The sequence below is a fragment of the Grus americana genome, chromosome 16 (genome assembly GCF_028858705.1).
Source record: "Grus americana isolate bGruAme1 chromosome 16, bGruAme1.mat, whole genome shotgun sequence".
NCBI classification, from domain to species: domain Eukaryota; kingdom Metazoa; phylum Chordata; class Aves; order Gruiformes; family Gruidae; genus Grus; species Grus americana.
In genome coordinates, this window is record NC_072867.1 from 4,875,601 (window position 1) to 4,892,297 (window position 16,697).

Genomic DNA, 16,697 nt, shown 5'->3' on the forward strand with positions numbered 1-16,697 from the left:
ATCAGATACCCAACAGGGCTCCTTGCTGTTCATTTTCTCACCTCTACATTCTTAACAGCAAATGATTTTGCGATGTGGTGGGGATGCTGTACTTAAGCAATGCAATTTGGGACAGATAAGCTATATCCTAAGTTAATTCTTCTAATTCATATAAGTGATCACAGGGCTTTTAGTCAAGTGACATCTAAATGGCTGCTCTCACTTACAGCTTCAGCAAAAAAACCCACCAAACAGACAAGGATAAAGGGGAAGAAGAATTCTCTATGAAGTCCCATTTTCCCTCATCACCTTTGGTTTCAAAGATTCTGCTCTACAGCAAATTGTGAAGGCACCTCTAGCACCTTTAGAGATTATTCCAGAAGTGTTGCCAGATGCTCCCAGTTCCTGAAAGTTTACATGCTGAGAATCTAAATTTGCTTCCAAGCACGACAGTATCCCTTAAACCCCTGGGCTGGCCCAGGTTTATCAAAACGAAAGTCTAGTTTGTGTTCATTCCACACCCCTTCAGCCCTGAAAATGATGGTTTCTTGCCTCTTTAATCTTTTCCTTGCAAAGCTTGTATTGTTTCTTCTGACTTTCTAAAAAGGTCGCCAGGTCTTTCTTTTGCTGAGCCAAAATCTGTTGCTGGAACTTCTTTTCATCTGCTGCAGCTGCTTTTGCCTGCAAGGCACAGAGGGAAAAAAACACCAAAGAAAAAAACCAAAGGGTGAGGGAGCAGGTACTGAATCCAGCACAAATCAGTCTTCTGTTGTGCGTTGTTTGGGCTGCCATTCTCCCATCACTGTGCTAGACAACGCCATGAGTATTCAGCCACATGAAAGCTGCTCACACACAAAAAACCCCATAATGCCCACATACATATAAGAGCTTCTTACTTCTCCACCAAAACCACCCCAGAGAGTAAAACCCCACTAGTTTACCATACAGATGAACATGCTGAGGTTTAAACAGACTAACAGCAGCAAGCTTTGTCACTGCCTCAGCCATGAGGCTGAAGCCCCCTCCCAAGGTCTCCACAGAGGCTGTCCATCTCCGTTAGCCAGCTGTCAGTAGCTACAGGATTGGCCGATGCCAACGGAGCACCCATCATCCATAAGGTTGACTTGTAGCTGTGAAGCTACTTGATAAAACCGGCCAGGGTGGCTCCAGACAGTAACCAGACAGCGCAGTAAGAACACAGGGTTGGAGCAGGACTTCCGCAGCCGCCTCCTAGAGATCTGGTTCACATCTCTCCCTCCAATCTTCTCGTACAGTCTATGCCTCTACTCACCTCTTTCTCCATCACAGCCACTTGCTTCTTGGCCAGCTTCTCCAACTCAATGGACGAGTTGTTGGCATGTGTCTCCACCTCCTTCTGCAGCTTGAGGCGGTGCTCGTCCATCTCGGCCTTCAACTTGTTTTCCAGGGCGATCAGCTGCTTCTGGTGCTGGCGCCGCATCCGCTTATATCCTGACATCTGTTCCCGCAACTCGTTCTCCTGCTCATGCTCATGGATCTGTCTTGTAACCTGGTGTCAAGAAGAGGGGAAGAAGTGCTACAAGGCCTTCTTCAGACAGCCTGTCTCCATATTAGCTGCTTACCTGTAAACCAGACTCTGCCTCCCCACACTCTTAGAAATCAACTTCCAGGGAATGCTGTTCCAGGTTTCAGAGAGCACTACTACTTAATATCACAAACCAGGCCACAAGGTTTCTCTCTCCTGATTTTTCCCCCCATCTTTAATGAGAATTTTATGTGCATTTTCAGTGACACAGCAGAAAAATGGCATGTTATGAGTAAAGGAAACAGCAGGTTACTTCTGGAAACAAAGGTGGCTGCTGGACAACCTTCTTCAGACACAGGACTCAAACCAGGAGGGTGACATGGACTTACAAGATAGCATCTGTTTTAAGAAACCCCCCAACCCACCTATCCTTTCCTTCCTCCCCAAGTCACCACGGTTCCCATTCAGTCCCTCAATACCTATTTTCTGCCACGAGTAGCCTCCTTCAGAATTTCTTCTTAAAATTCAAGAGGATGGCAGACTGAGCTCATTCCCTACCGGAACCGAAAGTTTTCTAACAAGGGAACACTGTTCTGGAACTGTGTGCTCTTAAGATTGATCAGATGGTCTAAGCAGATTTTAAACCCTGCTCAGCTGAAACAAACTCACAAGTTCCACATTCATTTCCATGCCTAAGTGCATCCATGTGAAAGAAGGAAAAAAACTCCAGTGAGGTGTGCCAAAAATTTTCAGAACAAAAAGCACATGGTAATGCTTCCATTCCAAAAGAAAAAAGTGTCCAAGACTGCATTTTTTATTTTTTTTTAATACCGTCCCAGGAACTTCAAATATAAAGATCTGCTGATTTTTTATGACAGACCAGGGAGCCAAAAGCTGGAGCTCCCAGTACATGTGTAGAGCTGCTACACATGGTGATTCTGTATGAGGGGGCCTCTCCCTTTTGCACTTAACAAGCACAAAGCAAAGAGCTCAGCCCTTTGAAGGTGACCACTGCATGAACCAACAGTCCTTCCTGCAGCCTGCAAGAGCCCAGCCTTCCCGATGAATTTCCCAGTAGCAGTCCAGAGAAAGAACTGGCACCCATTCCAGTACTGCTGTCATTCACAGGCTATTTTTCAGAGATCTTCAAAGTAAGTTCAGATGTAGGATGGGATGCACCTACAGACCTGGGAAGGCTCAAGTTCAACAGAAGAGCAGCAGCTGCTTTACCAAGCAGCAAACCAAGCCCGCTTGCTGGCAGCCCTGTGCTTCAGCTGATGGGAAGCAGCGATGAAGAGCTCCAAAATCAACAAGGAAGTTTAACACCACAACTGATGCGTCACCCAAGGCAGAAAGCACACTGCCACCTGTCTCAGCTCAAATGACTCCCAACACTTGGGAGGAGTGTGAAGAGGAGGCGAGGAAGAGCCTTGCACAGCCTTCACCTTGAAGCAGATTAACAACTATTTACAGTAAATAGTTACCAACTAAGGAAGTTATAGCCAGAGTCCCAGAACAGAAACAAGACATGAAAGGATGATGCTACTGGACAGTCTCTGTTTTCCTCCCATCCCTTCCAAAGACAGCCCCAGAGGGAAAACAAAACATCTGACTGCAAAGCCAACAAAGAACTAGTCTGACTACAGTGCTGTGCCAGACTTCATTACCAGGAAGGTAATGATGGTGGTGGGTTCACCGCATTAGTGAAGTCAAACATCAACGCTGAGGTAAGTGATGATGCATAAATCACATCCTCCTTGTACAAGGAATTCTGGGATGTTATTCTGGAGTTGAGTTGATTAAATATATACTTACAACTCAGCAATTAGCATGACATAGCCACCTTCAAATGCTTGAGACTAGGTAATGAAACAGACCCAAGCCAGATACCAGGAATACGTGAGATTGTAGAAATGACTGCAGAAACACAAGCACAGTCTTAGCCCTGCATACTGCTAGAGCTCAAAAAGATTTTTTTTTTTGAACTGTACCAATGACAGCCATACTTTGCAGAAGTTGGTAAGCATTTGTAGGATCTTGCACTTTCCAGTCAAGTTCAGCAAGAAAAAGATCTCTGACAGAAGCTTCCAGGTAATCAAAGTTCCTCTGAGAAGTCATCCAAGTTAATTATAAGAGACAGATGTCAGGTAAGACATTTCACACATGCCATTTACTAGGTTAAATGACATACGACTTGCAGAGAACAGACTTGGTCAGGGACGTGCAGAGGCACGGAGATACAGCAGCTCCACGCAGCAGTACGAGATCTTCCTGGGCATGCTGTTTTTGAGGCCCGGCCTTTTGTGAACAGTGGGACATTCTGCATGGCACGCTCCGTTCCAAGAAGTTGGCAGAACAAAGCAAACAGCAAGAGCATGAGAAAAAAATGGATCTGAGAATCCACTAACAACTTTGCCAGGTGTCCCCTTTAGTCTAATCTCTAATGAGATTTAGAACGTGCATTTGTTTTATTTACAGTAAAAATCATTAAAACTTTTATCTTTTTTTTTTTTTTTGCTGCTCCTGTGGACCCCATTTCCAGTTTTGCTAAGCTTGTCTCTATCAGGACAAGAATTCCATCTTTGAAAGACTTCCCATTAGGTCTGGGATATTTATCCCACACAACAGGATGCAATTACTAATTATAATACTAGCTGATAAAGCCTTTGAGTCATAGCAGAGGACGAGACATTAAAAAGTTAGAGGAAAACAAAAGAAGCATTTCATTCCTGAAGACAAGAGAAGGAGAACGGTAGACTTGGTGGAAATTTTGTAGATGTAATGTCTGCATGCTCGTGCTAAAGACCTAATTTATCACCATAATCCCAAATCGAGACCAACACTCTTCAGAACTCCGGCTTCAAAGACAAGTTCTCCAAATTGTGATCTTGGAGCATGGATGAAATTGGAAAAAATTAACCTTAGTTACTGAATATGCCCAGTTCTGTACCAGAGAAATTCTTCAGATTAAGCATGTCAACACACGGATGAACGAAGGATTTTGGTTTTATAAAGATGAAGCCCCTAATGAACAGCTTGAGTGACCATTTTAAAAAACAAAATTCGGGGAAGTTCCAGTAATCACTTTTCTGGTGTTCTTAGACAAAGGCACTTGGAACTCTACAAAGTATTTCACCAACATAATCCCATAGATCATGATGGGGAAAAAAAGATGACAACTGAATTGCTCATTGCAAAATTTGTTCTCCACATAACCAGAAAATGTCAGGATCCTTTAAAGCAGAAAACAGAAGTGTCCTGAAGCTCTATCTGCAGCGTGCAATAATCAATCAGGTCTTCAGCAGAACCAAAAACCCTGTATAAAACCCAACAGTTTTTATTAAGGTATGACATTTTCTCAGTTTCTTATCTCTCTGTATCTTTGGCACACACAGAACTGAGAAGAGAGATGCCTTTTCCAACTCACTCCTACAGGCAGTTCACTTGCCATAAAATCCAAACTTTCTTTCACCCCTCCAAGATTTTTGCTTTACATAAGGAAGTTGGGCTCACAACTCCCCCTCCAAACTGGCAGCTCTTTAGAGTTCCTCTTTCTACATTGTTCAATCAAGATACCGAACTGTCCTAAAGGACACTTACTCTCACCTCTCAATAACCGAACAAAATATTGAGCTCCTCTTTGCTGGACGAGGCGGAGCACTGAGCAAGACATTGCCAGCAGCCTCTCATGGCAAAACAACAACTTTGAGATGAGAAAGAACAAGCTCAGTATTTTTAGAGCAAAAATCTATAAAGGCAGCAGCCGGATGAGTCCATTAGGAGAAACTCAGCCATCTGGAATGAAGTGTCATGGCTTCAGCAGAGGAGGTGAACAGCCACTGTGTAAACGTACCTGGGTTTGGGGTCAGACTGCCCCGGCGTCATGGCCACATCCAGAGAAGCCTGCTCACACGTACCCAAACATTTGGCTTTGCAGAGCCTGGATGAGATCACATCATTCTTTTACTGGCATTTGGATTTCAAAGAGAATGCCAAGGCCTTCAATAGAGTCCACACGGTCTGATCTTTCTATGAAATTTTAGCTATTAGATCATTTCATTTGAAAATTGTAAAAGTAGCTATCGAGGAAATGCACGAGGTGGTGGGGAGTTAAGGGGTCAAGCATGAAAGACATCCAGAAATGCAGATCAATGCATCTCTGCACATTTTTAAAACACACCTTTCATTTGAAAATGTTGATAGGTGTAGTCTTATCAACACGCAGAACCTCTACCTTTCTTTTTAAACAGCTTTCTGAGCTTAAAGGCTTAGATTTCTAGTTGTAACTTTTAATTTATGGATCATTGATAGTTGGCAAAATAACATGGAGATGTAGTAGGCACCTGATCTCCATTTCAGATAGGAACGTTCACTGCAACAGCAGAAGTATGCAGTGCATTTTCCACTCCTGTTCCGAGTGAGTGATGGTTACTGTTGCTACAAGAATGTCACGCCAAAAAAAAAAAGGGGGGGGGGGGGGTTAGTCGACACAGTGACCAAACAGAAAGGTGGTCCAGGAAAGAGTGACTATTAAAATTGTTGCTTGAATTACGACCAAAGGTAAGCTCCTTCAGCTTTCTTAACCACACTTGCTCATTTTTACATTTTTTTTTTCTTAACCTGAGCAATATCAAAGCATCGCTGAAAGGCTAGAGAGATATATTCTCAGCCTGTTTCTTTGTGGATAGCCCATTTCACTATTTTATCTTGAGGTCTGTCCAGTTTCCTCCTTATTCACGTGATGCTTTTGCAGAGCAACAGGGCAGGGGAATCACGCTTAAAATCATCTGGAGCGTAGAGCTGTCTAACGTAGTTCTCTTGCGACCCCTGCACTCGCTGAAACTATTTGAGCTTGTTTTTGGAAAGAGATCCAACTTCCAAATTGAGAGCATCTTTTAGAAATGCCAGTCTTTCCTCCATCTGCAATATCCTGATCTCAGGGTGAATAACAAGTACTTGAGGGCCCAAGACCCTGGACTCCACCAGCAGGAAGAGTTGTGAAGCAACAAGCACAGCCCCCCACCCCAGACTCGGTGCTTTTCCTCTATAACGCTGCCCTCCTCTCATGATGGGGGGTAGTGTTCAGCAAATCCCACAAGCAGAAGTTTTTACACCCAAATATCATCCCATATTATTGAATTTGAGGTCAGAACTCCCATTTTCTGATTCTCTGCAATACAGGCCACCCGATCCTGTCAACTGTGCCCAGGAAACGGTACCCAGACGCTGAGGAACCAACCAATGGTCAGCAGCAGCGATGTAGGGAACCACCAAAATACACTGGTTTGCTTAGGTTTTAACCCTGTGGGATCTTGAGCACCCATTCACACAGGAATAATTTTTTCAATATGCTGTTGAGAGAGTAAATTAACATGGAGACATGAATAAAAGTCTGAATTTATGGTTTCACACTATAAATTTCAGACATGTTTAGGTCATCCTCCCCATATCAGCTACATGGCTGACCTTGTCCTCCCCACAGATATTGAAGCGGCAGACAAGGGGACAGGCACAAAGGAAGTTTTCCTCTGGCCAGAAGAGCAGCAGCATTCAGCACCACTACCCACTGACATCACTGAGCAGTGATTGAATGCACAGTGATAACGAAGTGTGCTGGCAGCCATGCCCACACTTCAAACCTGACCATGTATGCTGGTGTTCTTCATGTTCTGTGGAACAGGTTTCAACTTAGCATTCTTGGTTTTGGGTTATTCCCCACCCCCCCAAATTTACATTTTGGAACATGAAGAGGTGGAAATGAAAGCTTATTAAAAGAAATCCCATCACAAGATGAACTGAAATAAAATATTTCTGTTGTAAACACAGGGAAACTTCTCTCCCACCATGTAACCTCAGAACCTAAGGACACAGTAACATCTCCTGTAGTACCAAGGTGGTGCTTTGGGAGCATCCCTCTATTCTGGGAGGGGGATATGTGTGCATATGATGGGGAGAACAAAGCTTTTGCATAACACATACTACCATGTGCTTTCCCAAAGGCCTGCTGGCTGGCAGTGAGCTAACCGGTGGGACTACCTTCTCCAAAAGATGCTGTGCATGCACTGCTCACCCTGAGTCCAGGGTCTGGGCATGAGCCCAGACATGCTTTGCATCAGGGCACGTGCCACAGAAAACCAAAAAAAGAAAAGTTCTCCAAAAAGCCTAGCATCTTCCCCACCCAATATTAATTTTCTCTTTATCATCATTTGGTCACTGAAGCAGAGAGATTTAGCAAATCCAAGCGACTAAGGAATTAAGGTAGACACACTGCCAGCCCCACGGGAGGCTGCAGTGGGATTTCGGAGTGACCTTGGGACATTAGCTGTCTTCCCCAGAGCTTATAGGTCTGGGAAGACCTCACAGTCCATACCTTCAAGGCCAACATCTATCATCAGCTCCCGAGGGGACCTAGCCACGTGATACCATTAAGCCACCCAAGTAGCCCAGGGATGACATATTTGGAGGAAGATAGGAATTATGGACTCTGCTGCTGAAGGCAGGACAGAAGGTGCAGCAGCTTTCCACAGGGAGTAAAACAATATTAATACATTCAACACATGTATCTGTTTATCAATCAAATTGTATACAGGTTTGGAGTATGATACTCCAGTCATTCATCATTTCTTCCCTCCAGCCAACCTAACTGGATCCTACTTTTATTTGCTGAGTGCAGCCAAGAGTGCGGGCACTATACTGGCTGCATGCACACACATGTACAAAAGAGAAAAATTCACAAGGCAGAGGGTCTCCAGGAGATCAGAGATGCTGCCTGTGTCAGGTGCGCTGCATGAAGTCCTCTAACACACACATTTCTAGGTCACTCTGTAACTTGGGGGGGGAGGAGGGAGGGAAAGGGGACCAGGGGACACCGACCCGGGGAGCACTTGGGCTGTAGCTACCCAGAAGTACACCTGCAAAAGATGGAACTCAGATGCTTCCCCCCCAAACTGCCCATGAAGCATCTGGCCAGAAATCTGAATGCCACAGCATCATTTGAGATTTTAACGGCAGCAGCAGCCACCACCACACAGAAAAATTTTGGCTGCTTGGCACCACTGCTGCTTTTTCCCTCCACTCACAACCTTTAGCTGCGTTCACACACACACGTACTGTCCATCTTGTACATGTAGAAATCTAAAGGGATTCGGGGGGGGGGATCAAGAAATGGTGGTACAGAAGGAAAAAAACCCACTGTTCAGGCAGGGTAAAACAAGAAGGGGAGGGCTCGCTGGTGTAATTTCAGGGTTGGTCTAGGATGATGTCATAGCACTGAGCAAGTGCCATGGCCAAACAGCGGGTACTTTCTAACGCTCCCCTTCCATCTGACCTCTAATACCATCGGGCTGAAATATTTAAGATTGCATTTATTTTAGCTTTAAAAGGCCGTTTTTCACTCCTTTCCCTCAAAAAGGTTGCTACCGACTGCAGCCCGTGCGGATGCGAGGTGGGGGAGGTGGCACAACTAACTCTTCCGGCACACACCCCTTTCCCTACTACAAAGGCATCCACAGCAATCACATTTGCAATAGTACAAATCTGGATGGATTCATCCCATCCCCCTCCTCTTTGTAAGCCCACAGCCCGCCGTAAGCCCCCTCCGTTATCGCAACCCAGCAATCCTTCCCAGGGATCGAGCTGAAAAATGCAGTCACGGTACAGTTGCTTGAAATAAATGAATGAATGGGGGAAAAAAAACCCCCACACCAACCCAGCCAGCAGCTCAGCTGGGAAGCAGCAATCTTATTGTTTCAAAACCCATCTGCATCTCCATAGCATTTAAGCATATTTCACATGAGTACATATACAGACTTTATGCACATACAAATAAACATATTAACAAAAGAGATAAGTGGAAAAGAGGAGGGGAAGAAAAAAAAATAATCTGAGATTATATTAACTTCACCCAGGAAGGTGGCTTATCTCCCATATACTGGAAACACACACAGAAATTAGATATATTCTACATTTTACATCTCACACACACAGAGCTAAAATATCTTTCAGTGCAATATCTAGTTGCTATGCCAACAACGACAACAAAAAATAATTGGGGGGGGGGGGGTGGGGGGGAGGAAAAAAAAGATTCCTGCCCCCTTTGCAGAGGGAGAGGGGGAGAGGGGAGGTGGGGTGGGGTGGCTGCTTACCAAAGATGCTGATTTGATTGTGGCAAAGCGCTCTCGGTTCCGGTAGTGGAGGGCCTGATTCTGCACTGACTGGGTAGGCCGCACCTCAGGCCTGCGATCCCTGTGGCCCACCTCATCCCTTATAAATACATGATCCTGCAGAAATGGATAAAAACAAGGAGAAAGTCCGGCTGTGCTCTTCCCGCGGCAGCTGCCTCTCTCTCACCCCTCTGTCTGCACAAGCGCGGCTGTTGGAGAGGCATAGTTCAGCTCTCTGCTAGCCCCGGCAGCTCCCACGGTACAAAATGAATAAGCAACACATTGCAGGCTGGGGTTCGGCGTGTCAGCTGATCGCTAGCAGGATGCCTTCTGAATCCCTGGCTGGGGTTTGGGGTTTTTTTTTTTTTTTTTAAACCTCCAATATTACATATGTGCAAAAAAACCCCCACAGACTCAAAAGCATAAAGCGATGCAGAGCAATCGGACTCCTCGGAAAGGTCGGGTTCAAGCACTGCAAGCTAGCAATCCCGTTAAAAACGTGATTTCCATGTCTGGCAAAGAAGATGCTGTTCCCTTTTAACACAAGAGCAACATTTTGCCTCATTCCCTTTGCTGAATGGTTCGTCCTCAATAAGGTTTCTTTGTCTCTCGTTTGCTATCTGCTGTGGAGGACGAGCATCCTGGCTAAAACCGTGGCAGGCTGGAGAGGACCAGCAAAGCCTCCGTGACCACTCAGGGATCCTGCTTTCCAGTCATGATCCTGCACAGTTCTAGCACTTTCTCTCCACAGCCCACAAAGGATTTTTTTTTTTTTTTTCCTTTTTAAAGCAACAGCTCACAGGTTTTAGCACAAATGGTTCCCGGTACAACCTCACTCTTGCTCGCTGGCGAGGAGCGGCTGTGCATCTGCGAAACAGCGCGTGAAAATTTTGCAACGGAACAAAGCTCTCGTCGAGCGCAGAGAGGAGAGACCCTGATCAGAAAGGCTGGTGAAAAACACCTCCGTAATCTTGCTAATTGAAACGGTGACTGCCAAAAGTCAGAGTACCTGCAGCCTTTGGACCCGGCGGCATGGGCTCCACGGGCCAGCAGCGATGGCAGCCGGCGTTGCCACATCTGCCACCTACCACAGTTTTGTCACTCCCATCCTCAAGTTCCACCTCCTAAAAACCTCGAAGGAAAACTCAGATTCTTCCTGAATTACATCCAGTTTCCAACTATCAGGGGTGCAAAATAAAGGCTGCAAGCGCCTACACCAAGAGGCAAATAAAAGCTGCCAACCCTCGCAGAGAATGGCTGCCTCCGTGCACCAGGTGTTGCAGGCGAGCAGAAGCAGCTTTGCCACCCTGCCATGCCAGGGCAGACACCAGTACAGTTGGAAAGTCTTATGGTAAGAAGCCAGTCGACACGGAGTAGCATCTCCACCATGACATTGCTGTTGCACTGACGCTCCTTTCTTGCTCTGCAGGCGCTTGCTTCCCTCTCTGCTGTCCTCAGTTTCTAGCTGCTTCTAGCCTGGACCCACGCACATTCAGCCACTTTCAATATTGTTCCGTAAATGATTTCCGACAAAAGCAAAACAGGTACAGAAATGCTGATACAAAAAGCTGAACGACACATTGATTTAAAGTGCTTTAAACCCAACATCTTTTCTCATATCCTTCATTTTGAGCATTTACACTCCACGCTCCCCTTTCACTTGTCTTTGCATGGAGAGAGCACAACAGCCAAGACCATCAGAACGCCAGGCCTGCACCGGCTCCTCCGTACTCACCCGAGGGAGACAGAACAAACTAAAACAATTAAAAAGGACAGTCCTCCACAGAAGTAGCAGGACTACGGAGTGTAATAAAAAGTTGCAGTTTCATTTTATATCGGCCATCCTTACACTGGACCTTTTGTGGCACTGTTACCAGGGGAAGGCAGTGTTACTGGCAGTTGGGATGATTTTCAACTTGTTTATGTTCGTATGACAGGCAGGGCTCTCAGACTTGCACGCTTTCCTGAAAAAGGTGTCTTAGGCTCTAGAATAGTCATATCAAAAAATCTTGTTTAAACATTTAAAGTTTAACAGTATCACTCAGTTTAATTGACCTCATGGCTTCACTGGAAGAATATCAATCCCTCTCACCTATCAAGTAGGTGTAAGAAGAACTCTGTGAAAGACAGTTGGGGATGCCCCAGATAACCTGAAGCAGATGGGCTGGCTACTAACATCACCTTTTAGTTTGATATTTCCTTTGATGTGTTTTGGAGCCTTTTGGCACAACGCTCCACTAGCCAGGCAAGGGACAGTGCTAGAAGCAACGCTGAACTCTGCCTCTTGCTCTCCAAGTGGCTCTGCAGAGATACACCTGGCTTCTTTGGGGCTTGTGCAAACACAGCCTCGTGCAAATGTGTCTGTATGGAGCAAGGGGAAGGGAGTTAGCAGCTACAAAAGGGAACTCCTTTGTTATAAACTGAAACTGGAGCACCTCATATAAAAAATAAAGCTGAATAAAAGTGTCCCATGGTAAAGATTGATACAAGACTTACCCATCTGAACCATGGAGGACTGAAGAGAAATAGAAGTACACAGGAGCTACTATTCCTCTACTATAGCTATGAAATTAAGGTGGAGGCAGGCCAAATATTACCCATGGTCATACACAAAGCTGGCAGCAGCACATGTGAATGTACAAGGTTCCTAAGGTCTAGTAGCAATATCTCAATCCCTGGACCATCTTCCCTCTCTCCATTCCATTAGTATGCCAGGGTGAATATGAAATATTAAAGCTAGAGAAGTAGCAAATCACTGAAAAAAAGACTTTTAAAATGGGCACTCAGATTTTTCAGAACGCTCCAAACCATCACCTAAAATGACAAGTTGAAATTATAATTACTTCTTATATGGGAAAATTCAGCTGTGGGTTACTTTCTGTTGTTTAAAAGGTGGATTCTTAGAGGGCAGAACGTCATCCTGGTCTTGTTTTACGGGGCTTCTAGTTACTTTGGTGCACATAAGAAGCTCACAGCAGAATCTAATTGCCCTTCAGGAATGTGAATTAACTGCATTCTCCATTTCAAATTGAACCGGGCAAGGAATGGGAAAATTCCTTTGCAACTGAGCAAGCAGAAGGACCAGTTTCAGGTGGACAGAAAACTCAGTGGTTGTCCTTGGCACCCCTTAATCTGGGATCTGAGGCTTCTGCATCAGGCAGGCAACCACCACTAACTCTCAAATAAGCCCATGCAACCTGAATAGGCAAAACATTTTTCAGAAAAGCTGTCACACTGCCAGAAATAAAATCGCTTGACATGAAGAGTCACCAAATCTAACAAGTTACAGGTCTCTGTTTACTAGCAGTCTCTGTGGCAGTGTAAGACAAGTAAACGTAAGAGTAGCCATATCTCCACCAACCTTCCTCAATGTGACTGATGGCTACTATGACAAACCCAGAAAATAGATTTCTGCTCTTTTTTTTTCTTCCTCCAAAAGCTTGCTAAGAGACACTGCAACCATATCTCCTTCCTGATTTGTGCCAACACCTGCAAATTTTGTTTCAAACGTTCAGCTCCAAATTGGTGGGAAACCAAGATCCAAAACTGGCACCTCAGCTCAAGTTACTCAGTAAGTAAAATCTGATCAAAAGCACCCCAGAAACTCATCGAGTTTGGGTCAGAGTATCTCTCAGCCCTAAACCTGCAGTTCCAACATTGGGTTGTCTTTAAAGAAATTTATCTTCCCTGTATCCTGTTTGCTGTGTTTATTGCAGTATTTGCCTTATGGATACAACAGCATACTCGGATCGCAACCCACATTAAACTATTACAATTCTTCTACTTAGGGTCAACAATCTAGAATCTTCAACTTCCTACTAAAGAAATCATCTGTTCTGACTGTATTACCTGCTACATAAACAGCGTTCAGGCTGATGACAGCAGATGGGGGGATTTGGCTGGGTGCTGGCTTTGAAATTGCTGATCATATTTGCCAGGACAAAAACTCTCAAACATTTCGACAGTATTCTCTCATCAGAGAGCTGGTGGAGCTTCCAGTTACTTAAGTGATGCCAAAGAGCAAGTCTCTCAAAAACAATGAAAAAACCCACAAAAAGCAGGACTCCTACCTATATTATGGATTAATAGGTAACCTTAAACAAAAAATAATTGTTCTTGTGGAAGCTGATCTCTGGATAAACAGAAATACAAGAAGCAGTCAGAACATCTGTTCAGACACAAATTGATGCAAGCGGGTTCCAGCCGGGTATCTAAATGCCTACCTCTGGTGTAACGTCTGAGCATCTTACACTGCGCATGGGTTTCCTCTCAAACCAATGAGTCCTGCCCAAGGTCACCCTGCAGAATAAGAACCTGAATTTTGCTCTCTAGAGTCCCATGCCAGTTCTACTACACACTGTCTCTTCATCACTGAAAAGAGGGCTTTACCATCCCGTCCCCAGCACCAACACAACCAGAATATCTGCTTAACACCGTTGCCACGCATTTTTAAAAGCGACACTAACATGTTGCTAACAGTATCTTCATGTTATGTTCAAGATATTCCGACTAGACTCCTTCCTGATAACACTTAATAATTACACTGATCAGATAATTTTTTGTTTTTAGAGAAAGGACATAGCTTGTTCCAAGAAATGCTACAGGAAAAAAAAACCCCATTGCTGCAACAAAACTTCCCAAGGTGAATAAAATACCTGCTCAGATGACTACTGGAACAAGCAAGCTATAGAAACAAACAGAAAACAACTCAGTAGGCAGATAGGATTTGATTTTTTTCCTACAGGGGAAAAAAAAAAAAAAATCAATGAGAGTTTTGCCTCAAATTTTAATCACAGCAAAACCAGACAGATCTATAATTGCATTTGATATTTAAATTTTTTCAGTATATAACATTGTCATATGGCTGAAGCACTGACAAAGCATCAAACACAAGAATTAACAAAATACAGAGAAAGGAGTCGCATCCTCTTCAGCAGCCGATTTAGAAACTAACACACACCTCAAGTGCAAACTCTGAGCCTGAAGCTGAAACATCCAACCCTCTTGCCTCAGAAGGAACGTTCACTTGCACGCTGCATTCTTTGTTATGCACACCAAATAAAAACCTTCACAAACACTGTTTACACAAGAGGATTCACTAACTGGAAAGAACCGCCAGTATCCTAGACAAATAGGAAAGGCGATTTCTGAGCCATAGTAAGGACTTGAATGGAATTGCAGCAAATCCCTTCCTTCTAAGAATTTAAAGAGCACAGAAAACAAGCGTGCCATCGTTCATTTTAATACATTGCACTAAATGCCTCAATAATCTATAGAGAGGTTTAAGTGTCAAGAGTCTTTCAAGAAAAGGCTTTATGTCACCAACGTGCTTGACATGATTCCAGAAGGTGCACAAGGGGTCATCACTGCCAGCACACGCAAGCCAACACTCAGTAAGTCATTACCTAAATATCCTTTACATCTCATAAAACCAACATCTTTTCCAAGAACAAATCATAAATCGTAGGAAAACACCCTCAGCTTTGCCTCAGCTGTAACTCCTGTAGAACCGCCATGCCGCAGCACTCTCCATCCACAGAATTCAGTGCGAACGCTGCCTATTAATCATAGCAGCGATAGGCTATGTGTACAGGTTAATTTATGGATTTGGAAAGTCACTCAAGTCGCAACAGTTATTACAGAAGTATGTTTTTATTACAGACATTGGGTGAGAATGTGATGATCAACTACGAACATCCTCTTTTCATCCTTTTGTTATAAACTAGATTTTGATCGGAAGATTTTTCTGATATTTTTATTGCCCAAGTTTCATCTTTGTAAGTACTGATGATTTTAAGGTTGAAGTAACAGCAATAATTCTGTATTGCAGTTGAACAAAATAATAGTGTACTGGCTTGTTTCGACTAAAAAGAGAACAATCTTTTTTACTATTATAAAGTTTTATGGAAATAAAATACCACCATGTGGGAACATTCTAAATCCTACCACTTGGCATATCCATTTAGGACAACAAAATAATATTTCTGGGAAGCTACCTGTATGCACACTGACATATACCAGCAGCTGAACAAAGCAGATGACAGGCTACCTACGATGCATCAACTGATGCCTATATTCTTAGGGAGCCAAAATCTTCATCCTCATTTTAAGATTAATTAATGATACCTATCTGCTTTTAAAATCTGGGTTATGTGTCTTTGAAGCACAGTGTATTTGCAGTGTAACTCCCTGCCCCATTTTTTCTTTTTTTTTTTGTTTGTTTGTTTGTTTGGTTTTTTGGCACTCTCAGATATAATCGGGGTTGCATTAGAGCTGCCATTTACTCTTCATCTCCCAACCTGTGCAGCTGAATGACTGCATTAGCTCCCAACAGGAGATGGACTTGAGAACGTGTATCCACAGGTAAGATGATCCTTGGATGTCTTCAGAAGAGAGACGTTAGAAAAATCACAACTCTTACACTGATCATATTGTGACTTACATGGGGGAGGTCACCAATCTGAAATCGGCAAAGGGGCAAGGAAAAGTTCCTAGCAGGACAGCTCATCCCAGCCGGACAGCTAAATTTCCTGTAAAGAATTTGCTGGTGATGAAGGCATCCTCCTGAGGAAGCAGTCTTTGATCCTAAGGGTGGATTGAGATCTCAGGAAGGGAGATGCAGTCTTCCTACCTGAGTGCAGACATTATTGCAATTTTGTTCCTCCCAGGGGTTTAGAACACAGCTATAAACTTATATAAAAAGCTATACTTTCAATTAGGGCTTATTATTATTATTTTCTTCCTGTCCAGTGATTTTTCTTCCAATGTACAAGTTCTACTCTGCTGATAGGTGGGAGCCACCTTTGTTCTAAGCACAGGTTTAGAAACACAGAACTCTACTGCTGCCCCAGAGCTTTTGTACTGTGGAAGGGGTGAGGCTGTGACTGCTTTTCATGGAGGATTTATCGCAAATGCTATTCTCCATCAGGCAAAACCCAAACATCTCTATCGTGACTAGTACAGCCAGTGAAAATTACCCAGATCAGAAGCAGGTCTTTTCACTTACCCTGTGACCACAAAATATTTTTGGAAGTTACAGCCAACTAGCAGCT

General features: G+C 44.0%; 1 protein-coding gene across 9 annotated transcripts in view; it reads right to left on the reverse strand.

The window, feature by feature from the left end:
• TAOK3 (TAO kinase 3) overlaps positions 1–16,697 on the reverse strand; it is a 91,923-nt gene that overhangs the window by 5,677 nt on the left and 69,549 nt on the right. For all 9 annotated transcript variants that reach the window (XM_054843879.1, XM_054843884.1, XM_054843881.1 and 6 more), the window contains 3 exons: positions 9,628–9,762; positions 1,271–1,507; positions 532–660 (listed from right to left, as the gene is read on the reverse strand). In XM_054843879.1, coding sequence (XP_054699854.1) covers positions 532–660; positions 1,271–1,507; positions 9,628–9,762 — 501 coding nt within the window. The remainder of the gene's footprint in view (positions 1–531; positions 661–1,270; positions 1,508–9,627; positions 9,763–16,697) is intronic.